The 16,318-nt window shown below is 48.8% G+C and overlaps 1 protein-coding gene across 2 annotated transcripts; it reads right to left on the bottom strand.

The window, feature by feature from the left end:
• Positions 1 to 6,277, bottom strand: LOC118617249 (carbonyl reductase [NADPH] 1). 2 transcript variants are annotated; one of them, XM_036243046.1, is made up of 4 exons: positions 5,884 to 6,277; positions 4,961 to 5,068; positions 804 to 896; positions 1 to 510 (listed from the first exon to the last, which is right to left on the bottom strand). In XM_036243046.1, exons 1-4 carry the CDS (start codon positions 6,167 to 6,169, stop codon positions 74 to 76), a joined length of 924 nt encoding a protein of 307 aa, XP_036098939.1. In that variant the 5' UTR covers positions 6,170 to 6,277; the 3' UTR covers positions 1 to 73. The 2 variants fall into 2 exon arrangements, with proteins under 2 accessions (XP_036098939.1, XP_036098940.1); XM_036243047.1 differs by lacking the exon at positions 804 to 896.
• Between the last annotated feature and the right edge of the window lie 10,041 nt (positions 6,278 to 16,318).

Here is a 16,318-nt window from a genome sequence, read left to right as displayed (position 1 = left end):
AGTGTACACGGCCTTTTGGTCAATTCAGAACAGGTAAAGTTACAGGGCCCATGGAGGGAGCTATGAGGTGAGCTCACCACTGTTCAACCTTTTTCTCCATAACAAACTGTCCGTGAGGCCCCTCAGCATCTGGGGGCAAAAGGGCCAAGAACACAGGGGTCTCTGCTCCTTCTTCTGGGCTTTTGGTGGCTTTGGGTCCAGCCATGTCGGTCCTCACCCACCCCGGACAGCAGGCATTCAGAAGGATCTTGTCCCCTTTCCTGTGCTCACTCAGGTTCCTGGCATGGATTCTGGACAGGACCGTGACGCCGATTTTCGTGACTCCGTAGGCGGTGTTAGGCCAGCCCTCCTTCTGGTGCGCTCCGGTCCTTGTATCTTCCACGAACTTGTTCATGAGCCCCACCAGCTCCTCCTCGCTGATGGTGTCACTCCGAAACTTCTGCTGCAGTTCTGGGCTGCAATTTTTCAGGGCCCTGAGACTCACCATGCTGGACACATTCACCACTCTGCCTGAAATGCAACATAAATCATTATGGAGAAAAGCATGCACCAGAAGGACGAGTGCCCCGCTTGCGGGGATTACGGACCAGGAATCTCCATCCAAGAAGCCCCCAGTGTGCTGTGAATAGTGATGAAGACTCTCTCTGTGAGCGAAGGAAGGGCAGAGTGTAGACACCTGTCAGCCCATCATGTCTCAGACGGTGTCAGAGAGGTTTTCGTGGGGAGGGCTGTGCCGAGTTCCATGAGGAAATGCAGGTGGTTTGTACGGGAACATGCTCAGTGGGACGTATGGAGGTACTCACTGCATTTCGGACACAGCCTCCTGTCCCTAAGCCCACTTCTGGGAACACCTGAGGATCTTTCAGTCACCGGTGCAGGGCTCTGTGAAGAGGTGTCTATGGCCATAAAAAGAGCAGTTCTAAGTTAACGAAAAACATCCTGTTTGGAAGGCGGCTGCTCTGATTGAGGGAGGTAAAAACAAATCAGTTCGCTGGGCCGAACTACATGTTGTTGTCTCTGTGTTCAGATCCATCAGCTTGGGAGCAGCTGATACAGTGGAAGTGGGCAGCTGCAGTGATGCAGAGGTGGGACTGGGGTAACTGTTGACATATGACCCTTGCACTCTCCGAGGACCATTCTATCTGCCAGTGAGAGACAGACCGCAGGTGGTTATGGGAGCGCTTCCCTGAGGGGAAGGCCCTGCACCAAGTTTGCAAGTTTGTTTGAAGGCAGTAACCAGAGAAGATGAGCCACAGTCTCCGGACCAGGCAGTGCCTACGAGATCAGAAGATACTGCACCCATTTGGACTGACAGGCTTCATCTACAGACCAAGCAACACACCTTCGTGCTCAGAGTAACAGTCGGACAGAGAGCGGGAATGGGCAATTGAAACACTGGTTGGTTCAAACACAAGGAGACAAAGGTATGAGGAGCTGGCTCGCACACACTCACAAGCATGTGCTCACCCTCAACACGAGGGGGGGTCGCCAAGGGAGATTCCCAGGTGGAGAGATGCTTGTTTCTGGGGGTGGGGGGGAGAGGAGCTGGGAGGATGCTGGGGTGACTGTACAGCTCTCCCTCATATCACCTCATCTTTCTTTTCTCCTACCTGATACTGTGGTCCTGGGACCAGGACTGTGACTGCAAGAAATTCTTAAGCGAGAAACTGTAACTGTAGGTTTAAACTTTTCGGTGAGAATTCCTAGGGGCCTGATGGCGTGGACTGTGCCTTCGCCCCACCTGGCAGATGGGAGTGGCAGTGAGTGCAGCTGTCCAGCCGGGTGGTGGAGACAGCCCGCTGTTTCTGGACCTGCGCAGCCCTACCCTACATGAACGGCAGTGGGCTGGAGGGAGGGCGTGCGTTAGACTAGCATCCCCGCAGGCGATCAGGATCGGCACAGGGGCTGAACTCCGTGTCCCTCTGGAAGGGGAAAAAGTTTGGGTAAAAGTCAATGATAAATGGGGAGAAGCAGAAATGATGGCTGAGGGTAAAGGAATGAATACAATGGGTCATGCAACAAGAGACACCCAACATCACATTGGTGCCTCTAGAGATGATACTGTCTCTTGACTCAATGATACTGGGTGCTAGAAAGGGTGAAGCCATGTGTTGCCAAGACCACTCCTGCTTTTGGGACCTGACATATAGAAAGAGAGCCTGTGCACCTGAGTGGCATGGGTCTGGGAGATTGGGTCGCATGAAACGGTGATGAACTGTAGTTCATCAATGTTAATGACTGAGTGGCACTCTAAGAATGTGCATCTCTCTTTCTATAAAAAAATTATTTTCTTTTTATTGGTTTTAGAGAGAGAGAAGGGAAAGGGAGAGACAGAAACACCGATGAGAGAGAACATCGATTGGCCGCCTCCTGCATGCCCCCTACTGGGGATCAGGCCCACAACCTGGGCATGTGCCCTGACCAGGAATCAAACCAGCGACCTCTTGGTGTATTGGTCGAGGCTCAACCACTGAACCACACCAGCCCGGCAAAGAATGTGCATCTCTTGATTCTTACTTTCCAGGTTACATGTACAACTGTACTGTAATATGGTGTAACACTGCCCTTGTTGTTAATATCCAATTACCATATGTAAATGAGTTACATGATGATACTCGTATCAGTGATCAAATGTTTTGGGAGATTGTGTTAAAGTCTCCTCAGGATGTAATACTGATGGAAAATGACTAGCCTAATGAGGAATTGGACTTAGCTGGCCATCTGCTGTGGACCGCAGGCTGACGCTCTAACCGCTGAGCAAAACGGGCCAGGGCTTTTTTTTTTAATCCTCACCCAAGGACATTTTTCCATTTTTGTTCAGATAGAGCGGGAGGGAGAGAGAGGAAGAGAGAGAGAGAGAAACATCGATGTGAAGGGACACATCGAGTGGCTGCCACCCGCACGACCAACCAGGGCCGGGGACAAACTGCAACCGAGGTACGTGCCCTTAGCGGGAACCGAACCTGGGTCTCTCTGGACCGCAGGCCGACGCTCCAACCGCTGAGCCAAACCGACCAGGGCGGCCATCTGCTAATGTCTGTACTGTTAAATTAATGAAACAAGGAGGCCACTAGATTGTGATGACTCTAATATCATGGTTGCCTAAATAAGCAAACCAAATCTAAGCCTGTAATTGGCTCAAGGTTATAAAACTGAAACCTAAGGACCATCAATCACCAACAGACAACTAGGATGAAGCTATAGCCAATCAATAATTTCCTTAATTTGCTTCTGCCTTTTCTCTACAACAGTCTCTTTCCAAGCACCTGTCAGGGGAACATTCCTAAGCACTCCGGTTTGGTGTTTCCCAATGCAAATAGTTTCTTCTCAAATAAACTTTAAAGTTTTTGGTATGCTTCAATTTATCTCTTAACAATACTAAATAGTTCTGCAAAATAGTTGTGCGCTAGGTATAGTATAAATGGCAGTTAATCAAGGGGAATCAAACGGGGACAAAAACGTGAAAATGTATGTAGTAGCTTTACAGGATGGACTATCTATCCCTTTCGCTCTCTTCTTACCCCACACTGGCTCCTCCAAATGTTAGGCATACTTCTGGTCCTATGTCCGTATCTGTTAAGTAAATTTTATATGAAGTATATATACTCAGTGATCCTTCTGCTGGAAGAGAGCCTTGGCAGGGGTCCAGGAGGTGGCCTGTGGAAATAAAGGGTTAGGCTTGGCCACAGCAAGGTTTGGCCCTCTGCCCAGGGCCCCTGGGGATAATCTTAAAACCCTTGGACTGTCTTGCCTAAGACTGTACTTGTTTACTTGGGGGTTTAGAGTCAGGCTACACAATGTATGCTAACAATATGATTACGGTGAGTCTACCTGGTCTTAGCTGGACCTCTGGTGGGGCTGGAGAGTAAGGTCAGCCAAGAGAACAGTGGGCCATGTCTATGTGACCAACCCTCAACAAAAACACCTGAAATCAAGGCTTGGGTGAGCTTCCCTGGTTGGCAGTACTCTGTGTACATTGTCACACAAGGTTGTGTCTGCAGGATTCCACTGGGACAGGACAGCTGGGAGCCCCATGCCTGGTCTTTTCTGATGAGTGTCCCCACTGTAGATTTGAATCCCTCTCTATTTCCTCTAATCCACTCTAATTTTGAGTATAACAGCTTTCCTGAGTTCTGAGTCCTTGTAGTGATTCTTGAACCTGAGGGTGGTCTTGAGGACCTCCTGAACCTATAAAAACCAAGTGGTAGCCCTGGCCGGTTTGGCTCAGCGGTTAGAGCGTCCGCCCGCGGTCCGGAGAGGCCCGGGTTCGGTTCCCGCTAAGGGCATGTACCTCGGTTGCAGTTTGTCCCCGGCCTTGGTTGGTCGTGCGGGTGGCAGCCACTCGATGTGTCCGTTTCACATCGATGTTTCCCTCTCTCTCTCTTCCTCTCTCTCCCTCCCACTCTGTCTGTACAAAAAATGGAAAAATGTCCTCGGATGAGGATTTAAAAAAAACAAAAAACCAAGTGGTATTTATCTCAGATATGTACCTGGAAACTAATGAATGTAACACACTATATCAGTCGAGTAAAAAGGAAAGCCCATGTGATCAGATGCAGAAGATTTCAGGGGCCTGATGAGCTGGTGGTAATGAAGGCTCCACTACCTGAGTAAGGTCACTCAGACGGAGGGGGAGGGAGAGGGAAAGGTACGGCATGGGATCCTCGGGGAACTCCGACCTGTGAGGGGCCTGGGCAATGACGGCCTCTCTGAGGAGACTTCTGAAGAAAGACCTGCGGGGGGAGAAAGCGGCAGCTGTGCAGAGACCCGCTGGACAGAGCACCGGTGAGCACTGGACAAGTGTGCACCGAGTCCTGAGGCTGAAGGGCACCTGTCCTGGCGGACACAAGGAGGCGGTGTAGCTCAGTAGGGAGCGGGAGCAGGGGCCTGGAGGTGAGATCAGAAGTAGGCAGGACCAGGTCTTGCCAGAAACAGGCCAGCAAGGGCTCATCACACTCACCGTGGGGTTTCATGAGAGGCAGGAGCTCCGTGCAGACATCTCGGGTGCCAAAAAAGTTTGTTTTCATCGTCACTTCTGCTTGAATGTGAAACGGTGTGGGATCATTCACTTTCAGGAGAGGAGGGAAAAGAAATAGGCATGTGGTAAAATTCCATAGAATGATATAAGATAGGAACTTTGTGTTCAATTGGCTCCTAGGAATAGCACTGTGCAATGACCATTATCTTGTTCCAAGATGTTCTATGGTGTTTAAGAGGGTACCATTCCAGCCCTGGCCGGTTTGGCTCAGCGGTTAGAGCGACGGCCTGCGGTCCAGAGACCCGGGTTCGGTTCCTGCTAAGGGCACATACCTCGGTTGCAGTTTGTCCCTGGCCCTGGTTGGGTTGTGTGGGTGGCAGCCACTCGATGTGTCCCTTTCATGTTGATGTTTCTCTCTCTCTCCCTCCCACTCTATCTGAACAAAATATGGAAAAAAAAAAAAATGTCCTCGAGTGAGGATAAAAAAAAAAAAAAAAAAAAGATGGCACCATTCCAGGTGGCTGGGTGAAGGGTGCATAATGGGATCTCTGTGAACCGGTTTGTGCAATTTTCTTGTTTGTGTAAAAATCCATTAAAAATTCACCCAACTACCTTAAAGGCTAACCCGGGAGAAGCTGTGACAGCCTAGAACAGACTCCCAGGCACCTGTGCCACGGAAACACAAAGGCCCTTTGGCCAGAAAACATTCCAGCTTCTCTTGTACTTTGATCTATGGGCACCCGTGTCCCCTACCTCCCCTACTTCCCGAGGGAGTGGTTCTGCACCCCCTATGTGCGAGGAGCCCCACCTTATTACACCTTAGAGATTCTCCCACCGGTTCAGCCCGCCCTGGCTGGAGGTGCTCGAGGGTGAGCTCCCCCACCCCGAGGCCACCCACCCTTTACCTTTGAAGGCCATGCCCGCGTTGTTGACCAGCACGTCCAAGCCCCCGTACTCCTTGCGCAGGAAGTCGCGCAGGGCGCGGATGCTCTGCAGGCTTTCGATGTCCAGCTGATGGAAGCGCGGGCTCAGGCCCTCGGCCTGCAGCTGCTGCACCGCCTGCCGGCCCCGCGCCTCGTCCCGCGCCGTGAGGATCACGTCCCCAGAGAACTGGCGGCACAGGTCCCTAGTGATGGCGAAGCCGATGCCCTTGTTGGCCCCGGTCACCAGCGCCACACGGGTGCAGGACATGGCTGGGCAGGGGGCCCGTGAACCACTTGCGCTGAGAGCGGACCGGGCTGTGGACGGCAAACCGCGCGCGGGCCGACAGCTCCCGCGAGGCTCTGAGCGTCTGCGCGCGGCTGGAGCGTGCCCCGTGCGCACAGGCTGGACGGGAGCCCAGGGCCGCCTTGTGGAGCGCGCAGGCGCAGGCCCCGCCCCGCCCCGCCCCCAGGGCGTGGACCGCCCCCCCCCCGCCTCCCAGGGGTGCTGAAAAATACAAATAAGCGTGACTTAGCAGGTTTATTGTTCTGTCAGCGGAAAGTTATTCCTGTTGGTCGTGTGACTACATTTAAACGGAACACTTACCCTTTGTTCTCCAAAGGTTTTTCCTCTACTGTATTCCCCTAACCGGGCAACACAGTTGCGCTCCGAGAAATGGAACATTTGTAAAGAATCCAGCCCCCTTCCCGCCCCCCTTCCGTGCTTTAAAAAATGCAGCTCGAAGACTAGAAAAAAAAAAAAAAAAGACTAAAGTCTTTGAAACTGGACTTGTGGAATAAGCTGGGAGAACCTGACAAGGGCTCACGTGTTGATTTGTCCCCTAAGTGTGTGAAAGCAAAGTCCTGGCTTATCCTGGGCTGGTTTTCATAACAGTGGGCAATGTTGACGAAATCGTCACAGGGTGACCACTCCCTAGGCCAGTGATTTTCAACCTCTGTGCCATGGCACAGGGGTATGCTGCAAGGATTTTTAAAACATGCGATACCTGATTATTTAGTCAGGGGCACTGACCTCTTTTCCTTGATTGTCAAAAAACAGAAACAAAAAACCACAACAGCCAACACAATAGTCATCCTATGTGAATCAAAATTATATCTAATTTTTTTTGTTAGATCAACAAATAATATATCTTATGGTGAGTCACAGAATTTTAGTAATTAGTTTATGTGCCCTGAGATGAAAAAGGTTGAAAATCACTGCCCAAGATACTTGCAAGGTCGTCAAGTTACCTGTATCCAGATCCTTTGGTGCCAGGTGCCAGGTGCCAGGTGACTTTGCAGCCCTTTCTCACACTCAGAATAACTCATCAGGATGCATCTTATTATCTCCAATTTATTTTATTTTAAATATTTTTCTTTATTAATTTTAGAGAAAGAGGAAGGGAGGGGGAGAGAGAGAGAGAAACATCAATGAGAGAGAACGTTTGACTGCCTCCAGCATGGCCCCCGCTGAGGATCGGGCCCACAACCTGGGCACGTGCCCTAACTGGGAATCAAACCCGTGATCTCTTGGTACATGGGTCCACGCTCAACCACTGAGCTAACACTGGCTGGGCTTATTATCCCCATTTTAAAGTGAGGAAGTGGATCCTCAAAAAGTTCACAAATTAGTTGTGGTGGGAAATGAATGTTCTTCCTTACTATTTAGTACTTACAACAGAGGAAATGGGACTATAAAGTCAGGTTTCATTTCTGTGCTGTCCCTTATTGGAGCCACTAGCCACAAGTGGCCATCTAAGTGCAATGTTGATCAAAATAGTACAATTTAAAAGTCAGTTCCTCTGTTGCACTAGCCACATTTCAAGGGCTCAAGAGTCACGTGTGTTAGTGGCCCTGTACTGGACGGTGCAGATATATATTTCAATTGGGGCAGAAAGCTCTGAAGAAAAGCATGCTTTAGGCAGAATCCAATTATGTTGCAATTTCAAGGTAGGTGTGGCAAAAAACCAAAACTAATCATCAGGAAAAGAGCTTTGCTTTATTTTATTAAAACTTGGGTGATAATTGTAGGTTCACATGTAGTAGTAACAAATAATGCAGAGATTCCCTATACTTCACCCAGTTTTCCTCAATGGTAACATTTTGCAAAACTATACTACAGGTCACTCGGTTGGTTAGGGCCCTGTCCTCATAGCCAGGGCACATATAAGAATCAACCAATGCCCTGGCCAGTTTGGCTCAGCGGTTGAGCGTCAGCCTGCGGACCAGAGAGTCCTGGGTTCAGTTCCCGCTAGGGGCACGTAACACCAAAAAAAAAAAGAAAAGAAAGAATCAACCAATGGCCCTGGTCGGTTTGGCTCAGCAGTTGGTGCACTGGCCTGAGGTCCAGAGAGACCCAGGTTCGGTTCCCGCTAAGGGTACGTACGTACCTCTGTTGTAGTTTGTCCCCGGCCACAGTTGGAGTCATGTGGGAGGCGGCCACTCGATGTGTCCCTTTCATGTGGATATTTCTCTCTCTCTCTCTTCCTCTCTCTCCCTCCTACTCTACCTGAACAAAAATGGAAAAAATGTCCTCGGGTGAGGATTAAAGAAAAGAGAATCAACCAATGAATGCATAAATAAGTGGAACAACAAATCGATGCCCCCCAAGTCAATAAATAAAAAATTTAAAAACCTGTAGTACAATATCACAATCAGAATGTTGACATCCAAACAATCCATTCACCAATCATATTCAAATTTCCTGTTTTACTTGTACTTGTGTTTGTGTGTGTATTTGGAGCTATACAAATTTATCGTGTGCAGGTTTGTATATCCACTACTATTGTCAAGACATAAAACATTTCCATCAGCACAAGAATCTCTCCTGTTGCTTTTTTATAACCAAACATACTATCTCTTGCCCACCACTCCCAACCCTATTTCCTGGCAACCACTAATCTGTTCTACATTTCTAAAATTTTACTGTTTCTCAAGGCTGGTGAGGCTCAGTGGATTGAGCATCATCCCATGGACTGAGTGGTTCAATTACAGGTCAGGGCATGTGCCCCAGTTTCTGGCTCGATCCGCAGTGGGGGGCGTGCCGGAGGCAGCTGATTGATGTTTCTCTCTCACATCAATGTTTCTATCTCTCTAAAAAAATCAATAAAAACATATTAAAAAAAAACTTTACTGTTTCAGAATGTCACATAGATGAGTCATACAGTATATAGCCTTTTAGGGTTTTAATTTTTATTTATTTTTTAAATATGTTTTAAAATTTTTTTCTTTATTGATTTTAGAGAGAGAGGAAGGGCGAGGGAGCGAGAGATTGAAACATTGATTAGCGAGACCATCGATTGGCCGCCTCCTGCATGCCCCCCACTGGGGATTTGGCCCACAACTTGGGCAGGTGTCCTGACCAGGAATGGAACTGGTGACCTCTTGGTGCATGGGTCGACGCTCAACCACTGAGCCACACTGGCTGGGCTTTTAGTATGTTTTATTGATATTTTAGAGAGAAAGGAAGGGAGAGAAAGATAGAAACATTGATGTGAGAGATAAACTGCCTCCTGCATGCCCCCTACAGGGGATCCGGCCAGAAACCGAGCACGTGCCCTGACCGGGAACGGGACTGGGAATGGAACCAGGACCCCTCAGTCCATGGGACTACGCTTAATCCACTGAGCCATACCGGCCTGGCAGGGTTTTTATTTTCACTTAGTGTAATTTAAGAGCTTTGCTTTGGATTTCCTCCCTTATCCAAGTATATGCTTGGTCTGTCATTTGTTGGACTACTTTCACACCACTAGTTACTTTCTTCTATAGCTGGGGTGAACCAGTGTTAGAAGGACAGCACACGGTGAAGGGCCTGCTGTTTCAAAAGACATATTCTAGCCCTGGCTGGTTTGGCTCAGCGGTTGGAGCGTCGGCCTGCGGTCCAGAGAGACCCGGGCTCGGTTCCCGATAAGGGCACGTACCTCGGTTGCAGTTTGTCCCCGGCCCTGGTTGGGTTCTGTGGGTGGCAACCACTCAATGTGTCCCTTTCACGTCGATGTTTCTCTCTCTCTCTCCCTCCGACTCTATCTGAACAAAAATGGAAAAATGTCCTTAGGTGAGGATTAAAAAACAAAACAAAAGGCGTATTCTATGAGTGCCACGAATCAAGATCTTCAGCCTGATTTATTTATCATGTTATTAGTGGTAGCAACACAAAAATTGACAGGTCAGGAGGGCAGGATGCTCCAGAAAATACAATATATAAAATATCACACAGTAATAAGAATTCAGCATATGATGTAAGTGGCATTAACAATTAATGGGGGAAAGGAAGAACTATTCCAATAATGATAATAGGGAAAGGGAGTAATAATTAGAAAGAAAAGTGATATTCGCAATATACCCCAATTAATTTCGAGAGAAAAAAATGCTTTCTCACTTTCTAAATTACAGTGATACCTCGGTTCTCGAACGCCTTGACTTTCGACCAAATCGGTATTCGACCAGGAGATTCGAGAAACTTTTGTCTTGGAATCCGAACAAATATTTGGAACTCGAACTTCCGAGATGAGCCGAGTTGAGCCGAATGGCGTTCATTCGGCCCCGCGCGCCTTGCTCGCATCATCAGTGTGAGTGCAGAGAGAGAGTCACGCTTTGTGGAGAGAGTCACGCTTTACACTGAATTTAACCCTTAGACACACTGTACACTTTTATTTCTTGTTGAGACTTATGTTTTTCTACATATTATATACAAATTAGGCCAGTAAATAGGCATTTTCTGGGGCTTGGAACGAATTAATTCAGTTTCCATTATTTCCTATTGGGTTTCATTGCTTCGGTTCTCGAACAATTTGGTTCTCGACCGTCCTCCTGGAACGAATTATGTTCGAGAACCGAGGTATCACTGTATTGTTTTATAAAACCATAAAACAAGTATAAGAAAACTTAATTAAAATGTATATTTTGTTTCATGTGGGAAAATTGTTAGCATGGGAACAGGAAGAAACACAAAAGTACTGACAGATCTATGGGGACCATTTTGAAGATTTATTTTGAAAAGCATGCTCATTTAAAGCCAGTGAATTAAGCTCTACTTGGCTGATTTTATATCTTTTTTCCTGTTGAATCTGGGTCTGAATCCTGGGGCTGTGTTTGACACCCTCCCACTCCCCACACCTAACACTTTGCCTGGGTTCTGAACAACTTTCAAAATACAACAAGAGAGAAAAAGTGGAGGCCTCAGATCTCTGTTATTACTGCTAATGGCTAATTTAGAAGATGATCCTTAAGCTGTGAGATTCAAGTCTGAGATCATCCTGGTTGATGTATGGAGAAAGAATTTTATCACATCACTTCTATTAACCTATGGAATAAACTCTCATCTTTATTATCCACTGGCTCGAGGCAGTTATTTCACTTGTCCTAAAGTACACAGTTCCATGGTGTTTTAAAATAGGTGTTGGAAAACAGTATTGTTATAGAAGTTATTAAGGTCTCAGGGTCTTCCCTTGCCCATGATTATTTATCCTCAGAAAACTCAACTTGACACTGGCTTTGCTTCTTACAGTTTGTGTAGGGTGTTCAGTAAATCTTCCTACAGGGGGTAGAGCATGGACTTTGAGTATGGGAATCACACTGTGGCTGAGCTGTTAGTAGATAAGTAACTCAAAACAACTTACTTAACGTTGTCAGAGGTAAAGCTGGACACTAAAGTTGCAAGGACGGATTTGAATCAGTAGTATACTACTGCGATAGGGAAGAGGATCCAGCATGCACTGAACTCAACTTGGATTTGTACACAAGGCATTTTAAAGGGAGAGTAAGGGAGGAGGGAGGGGGACCAGAGGGGCTTGAGTACAGTCAAGGAAGTGAAAAATTCCTAATCAGTGTAAATGCTGATTAGGCCAGCAGTGTGGCTACACAGAAACTGGGAGACAGAGACCCTGTCCTTTCTGATAATTACATTTCAAAAGAACAGCTTTCAGGTCTTTGAAAAAGACACTCCTGAGTTGTAAGAGATACATAATATCTCAAATGCACAGGGCAAGGATTTTCACAGTGCAAGTGTTTTTAGTAAATGCTCTAAGAAAGGGTGGTAAAGGGCCTGCCATCAAGTGTTGTCTAAAACAATGAGTACATTCTTTTGGCAGCCTTGAGCTCCTTAAAAGGGAGTAGGGTCATCCTAGGGAAGCAGGCCTTGAGCTGTCAGAAACGATGTTAGTGTTTGTTTGAGTCTTTAATGTGGGAGGATGGAGTTGATGGAATCATTCATGCTGAGTCTGCAGATTGTACAGGCCAAGGTTGATGCCTCGTTGAAATGAAGGCTCAGGAGAGCCTGGCTAGGATTTGGTAAAGGAGAGAATCGTTGTCAATTCCTACCTAGAAAATGGGAGTATACATTATCTCCCTTCCTCATAAAAGGAAAACACCCATTTTGTCTGCTCCCTTTCTTCCTGTTTTGAAAGTATTTGTGTGAGAATGTGATGACTGGAGTTATAGCAACTATATTGAGACCATGAGGGAACAAACTAAAAAGTCAATACTAACTCCCTAAGGAGTGTACTGTGTGGAAAACTAGAAAGAGCTTTGATTTTTGAGGACAGCACTGATTCTTCAGTCCAAATTTGAAACTGTAAATAGTGAAAGTAGACCTCGGTACTTGAGTTCTGGTTAGGAGAATGATTCAGAGCCAAGACTCAAACTCTTGAATGTAGATTTATTAAGCAAGAAAACAGAAAGTATACTCAAAGGGACATTTCGAGGGGGCAGTTCAAAGAGCTGCCCTAGGGTGTGGGCTAGGGCTCCTTTTAACGTGGGGGTGGTGGTGGTTAATGCTTTCTTCTTTATCTGTGGGGACCTGTCAGGTTGTCTTCTGTCCTTGTATGGAAGTCAGATGGGGCTTTCCTCCAGCCCCTTGTTCTCCTCTGTGGGTTGGGGTCTACACATGATTAGCCACATGGCAGGGGAGAAAAGGTCAGGGAGAATCTGACCTGCATGACTGAAGTTCTAGGGGAGGAAAGGATGCCTTAGGGGTGAGGTCCTGGTTAATAATACTTATTCCCAATGCTTGCTCTACCAGTTGTCTGGCCCATCTTCCTTGCTCTGTTCATGTCTGTCTGTCTACCACAGAACCATCTATTTCCAGCCCACCCCCCTTTTCAGTAAACTTTTAATTTTAGAATAGATTTACTGAAAAGATGCAAATGCAATAAAGAGAATTCCAGTACACCCCTCATCAAATTTCCCTTACTATTAACAATCTTACTTTGACAGTTCATTTGTCACAACTAAGAAACTAACATTGGAACAGTAGCAATAACTAAGCTCCATGCTTTATTAGAATTTTACTAGCTTTCCCCCTAATATCTTTTTCTAGTTCAGGATTCTCTATAGAGTATGACATTGCATTTAACTGTCACGTCTCTTTAGTTTTCTCTGGTGTATGACAGATTCTCAGTTTACTTGTGTTTCATGACCTTTGACAGATTTTAGGAGTACTGATCAGGTGTTTTGGATTTGTCTGATGTTCTTCTCCAGGAAGAACTGGGGTTATGGGGTTCTGAGGAGGAAGAGCACAGAGGTGAAGTATCCTCTCTATATCCCGGGCATGCCATCCCCATAATTCATTACTGACGATTTTAACCCTCATCACCTGACCAGGTACTGCTTGCCAGGTTTCTCCACTGTAGGCACTTCCCCCATGCTGCTCTGCACTCTTTGGAAGCATATCCCACAATCAAGGTAGGGGTGGGTGGGGCAGAAATTGAGCTCCATCTGGCGCAGGAAGTAGTATTTACCTAAAAGATGTGGCCCTGGCCGGTTTGGCTCAGCGGTTAGAGCGTCGGCCTGCGGTCCGGAGAGACCCGGGTTCGGTTCCCGCTAAGGGCACGTACCTCAGTTGCAGTTTGTCCCCGGCCCTGGCTGGTCGTGCGGGTGGCAGCCACTCGATGTGTCCCTTTCACATCGATGTTTCTCTCTCTCTCTCTCCCTCCTGCTCTATCTGAACAAAGAATAAAAAAGTGTCCTTGGATGAGGATAAAAAAAAAAAAAAATAAAAGATGTGGAATTCTGGCCCACCAGTGTGGATCTTTGGTTGCACCAAGAGGTCACAAGTTCAATTCCCGCTCAGGACACATGCCCAGGTTGTGGGCCTGATCGATCCCCAGTGGGGGGGCATGCAGGAGGCAGCCAATGGATGTTCTCTCTCATGGATGTTTCTCTCTCTCTCTAAACTCAGTAAAGGGAAAAAAAAATGTGGAATTCTCCTGCAAGGCTGATCCTGGGACCAGGCCAGGGAGGGAGAAGTGGGGCGGGGCCAGCGAGTAAAGGGGCGGGCGGGGAAGGAGGAGTGGGGCGGGGCCAGCGAGCAAAGGGGCGGACGGGGAGGGAGAGTGGGGCGGGGCCAGCGAGCAAAGGGGCGGGCGGGGAGGGAGGAGTGGGGCGGGGCCAGCGAGCAAAGGGGCGGGCGGGGAGGGAGGAGTGGGGCGGGGCCAGCGAGCAAAGGGGCGGGCGGGGAGGGAGGAGTGGGGCGGGGAGGGAGGAGTGGGGCGGGGCCAGCGAGCAAAGGGGCAGGCGGGCAGGCGGGGACTGTGGGATCCGGCAGGGCCAAGGCTGCCCCAGTTCCTTGGTTCCCGGAAGCGAGGTCCGCGGACCAAAGGGCGGGCCAGGTGCATGCCTTGAGGGCCGGGCCTGGGACGCGAGCCCAGGAGCTTCCTCCCCTTTCCTAAGAAGTGGAGGACTCCGCTCTGGCCGACTCTTTAGAGCGCAGGCTCCCCGCCCACGGGCGCTCGCGTTTCCTTACCCGTGGCTCCGGGTCGGGGGACTTAGACCGCAGCTGGTTGGGGCGGCTTGGCGCATCCGGAACACACTGCGCACGCGCCAGGCGGAAGCCTTGGTCTCGGTAGAGGATCAAGGCGGGTCCGACGGCGCCCACCCTCTCCCCGCTGCTGCCGCGGCCCGTCCCTGTAACCCACGGCCCCTGGGGTGCGGCTTTGGGCCCACGTGCCCCGGCTCCACGTGCCCCGGCCCGCCTGCCCCGCCGCCATCTTGGAGACTGTGCCCGCGCCAGGTGAGCCGGAAGCACTTCCGGGCCGGGGCCCGGGCAACGGGAGCCGGCTCTGGCGGGAGCTTTTCTATTTCGATTTGCGGCGGGCGGCGCGGAGGAGCCCGAGGCCCGGGGCTTGGGCGCGGCTGCAGCGGCCCGGGCGCGGGAGCTGCGGCGGCTCCGTGCAGGTCTGCGGCCGGGGCGGGAGGAGCGTGCGGCTGGCCGGGCTGTCACCTGGGCTGTCACCCTGGCTCCACGCGCAAGGCTCCCCCGCCGGACGGGGCCAGTGTGCGGGCGGAGCGCTGGGCAGCCGGGACGAGCCCTGGGACCGACTCGCCACCTTTCTGTAGATGACCCGGTGACCCTTTTAGGGCTGAAGTGGGATGTTAAGAGTGTCCGGAGCGCTCGTCTTCTTACTCGTTTCTGCCGGGCATTGGCAGTAGAGTTGAAAAGCAGTTGTGTGCTTAAAATGCACATAAGTAATCTTCATATATGTCACTTACGCACTCATACGTACATAAATCACAGCATAGGAGGGTACAAAAGTAAAAGAACCTCCTTTTGCATATCTTTGAATCTTTCCTTAAATCCTCTTAAAAATATATTTTTTAATTGACCTTTTTAGAGAGAGGGAGAGAGATAGAAACATTGACCAGGGATCAAACCCACAAACCTAGGTATGTGTCTTGCCTGGGAATTGAACCAGTGACCTCTTGGTTCATGGGCTGATACTCAGTCCACTGAGCCACATTGGTGAGGCAACCCTCTGGTTTTTATAAACATGTATAATGTGTTCAACAGCAAACCCAAAAGGTATCAGAGTGTAGCGTTCAACAACTTTGTTTTTTTCACATAATATATCTTGGGCCTTTTTACATCTTAGCATATATTTCCCCTTTGTTAGTAGCTGCATAATACTCCATTACTGGAATCCTGTTTTATTTTTTATTTTTTCAATTCTCACCTGAGAATATGTTTTTATTGATTTGAGAGAGAGATTAAGTGGGGGAGAGACATCAATGTGAGAGAAACATCCATTGATTGCCTCCCACATGGGCCCCAAGTGGGGATTGAACCCACAAACCTAGGTAGAAATGATCATGAAATCTAAAATGGCTACTAGAGCCTGGCCGGTGTGGCTCAGTGGTTGAGTGTCGACCCATGCACCAACAGGTCGCCAGTTTGATTCCCCATAGGGCACAAGTCTAGGTTGCGGGTTTGATCCCCAGTGTTGGGAGTGCAGGAGGTGGCCAGCCAAAGTTCTCTCTCATCGATGTTTCTATCTCTCTCTCTAAAATCAATAAAGGAAAAAATATTTAGACTTGGCCAGTTTGGCTCAGCAGTTGGAGCGTTGGCCTGCGGACCAGAGAGTCCTGGGTTCTGTTTCTGCTAGGGGCATGTACCAAAAAAAAGTGAAAAAAAAATTTAAAAAATACA

The sequence above is a fragment of the Molossus molossus genome, unplaced genomic scaffold (genome assembly GCF_014108415.1).
Source record: "Molossus molossus isolate mMolMol1 unplaced genomic scaffold, mMolMol1.p scaffold_m16_p_5, whole genome shotgun sequence".
Lineage (NCBI taxonomy): Eukaryota > Metazoa > Chordata > Mammalia > Chiroptera > Molossidae > Molossus > Molossus molossus.
The sequence above is the reverse complement of the archived record's forward strand: the minus strand, read 5'-3'. Positions and strand labels throughout refer to the sequence as shown.

Bases quoted from the DNA above. Each gene is read 5' to 3' on its own strand.
- LOC118617249 (XM_036243046.1), bottom strand. From the start codon at position 6,169: ATGTCCTGCACCCGTGTGGCGCTGGTGACCGGGGCCAACAAGGGCATC. The intron at 5,069-5,883 runs GTAAAGGGTGGG...CTCTCCTGAAAG, and splicing joins CGCGGGCATGGCCTTCAAAG to TGAATGATCCCACACCGTTT. The intron at 897-4,960 runs GTGAGTGTGATG...TTATGGCCATAG, and splicing joins GCCTCTCATGAAACCCCACG to ACACCTCTTCACAGAGCCCT.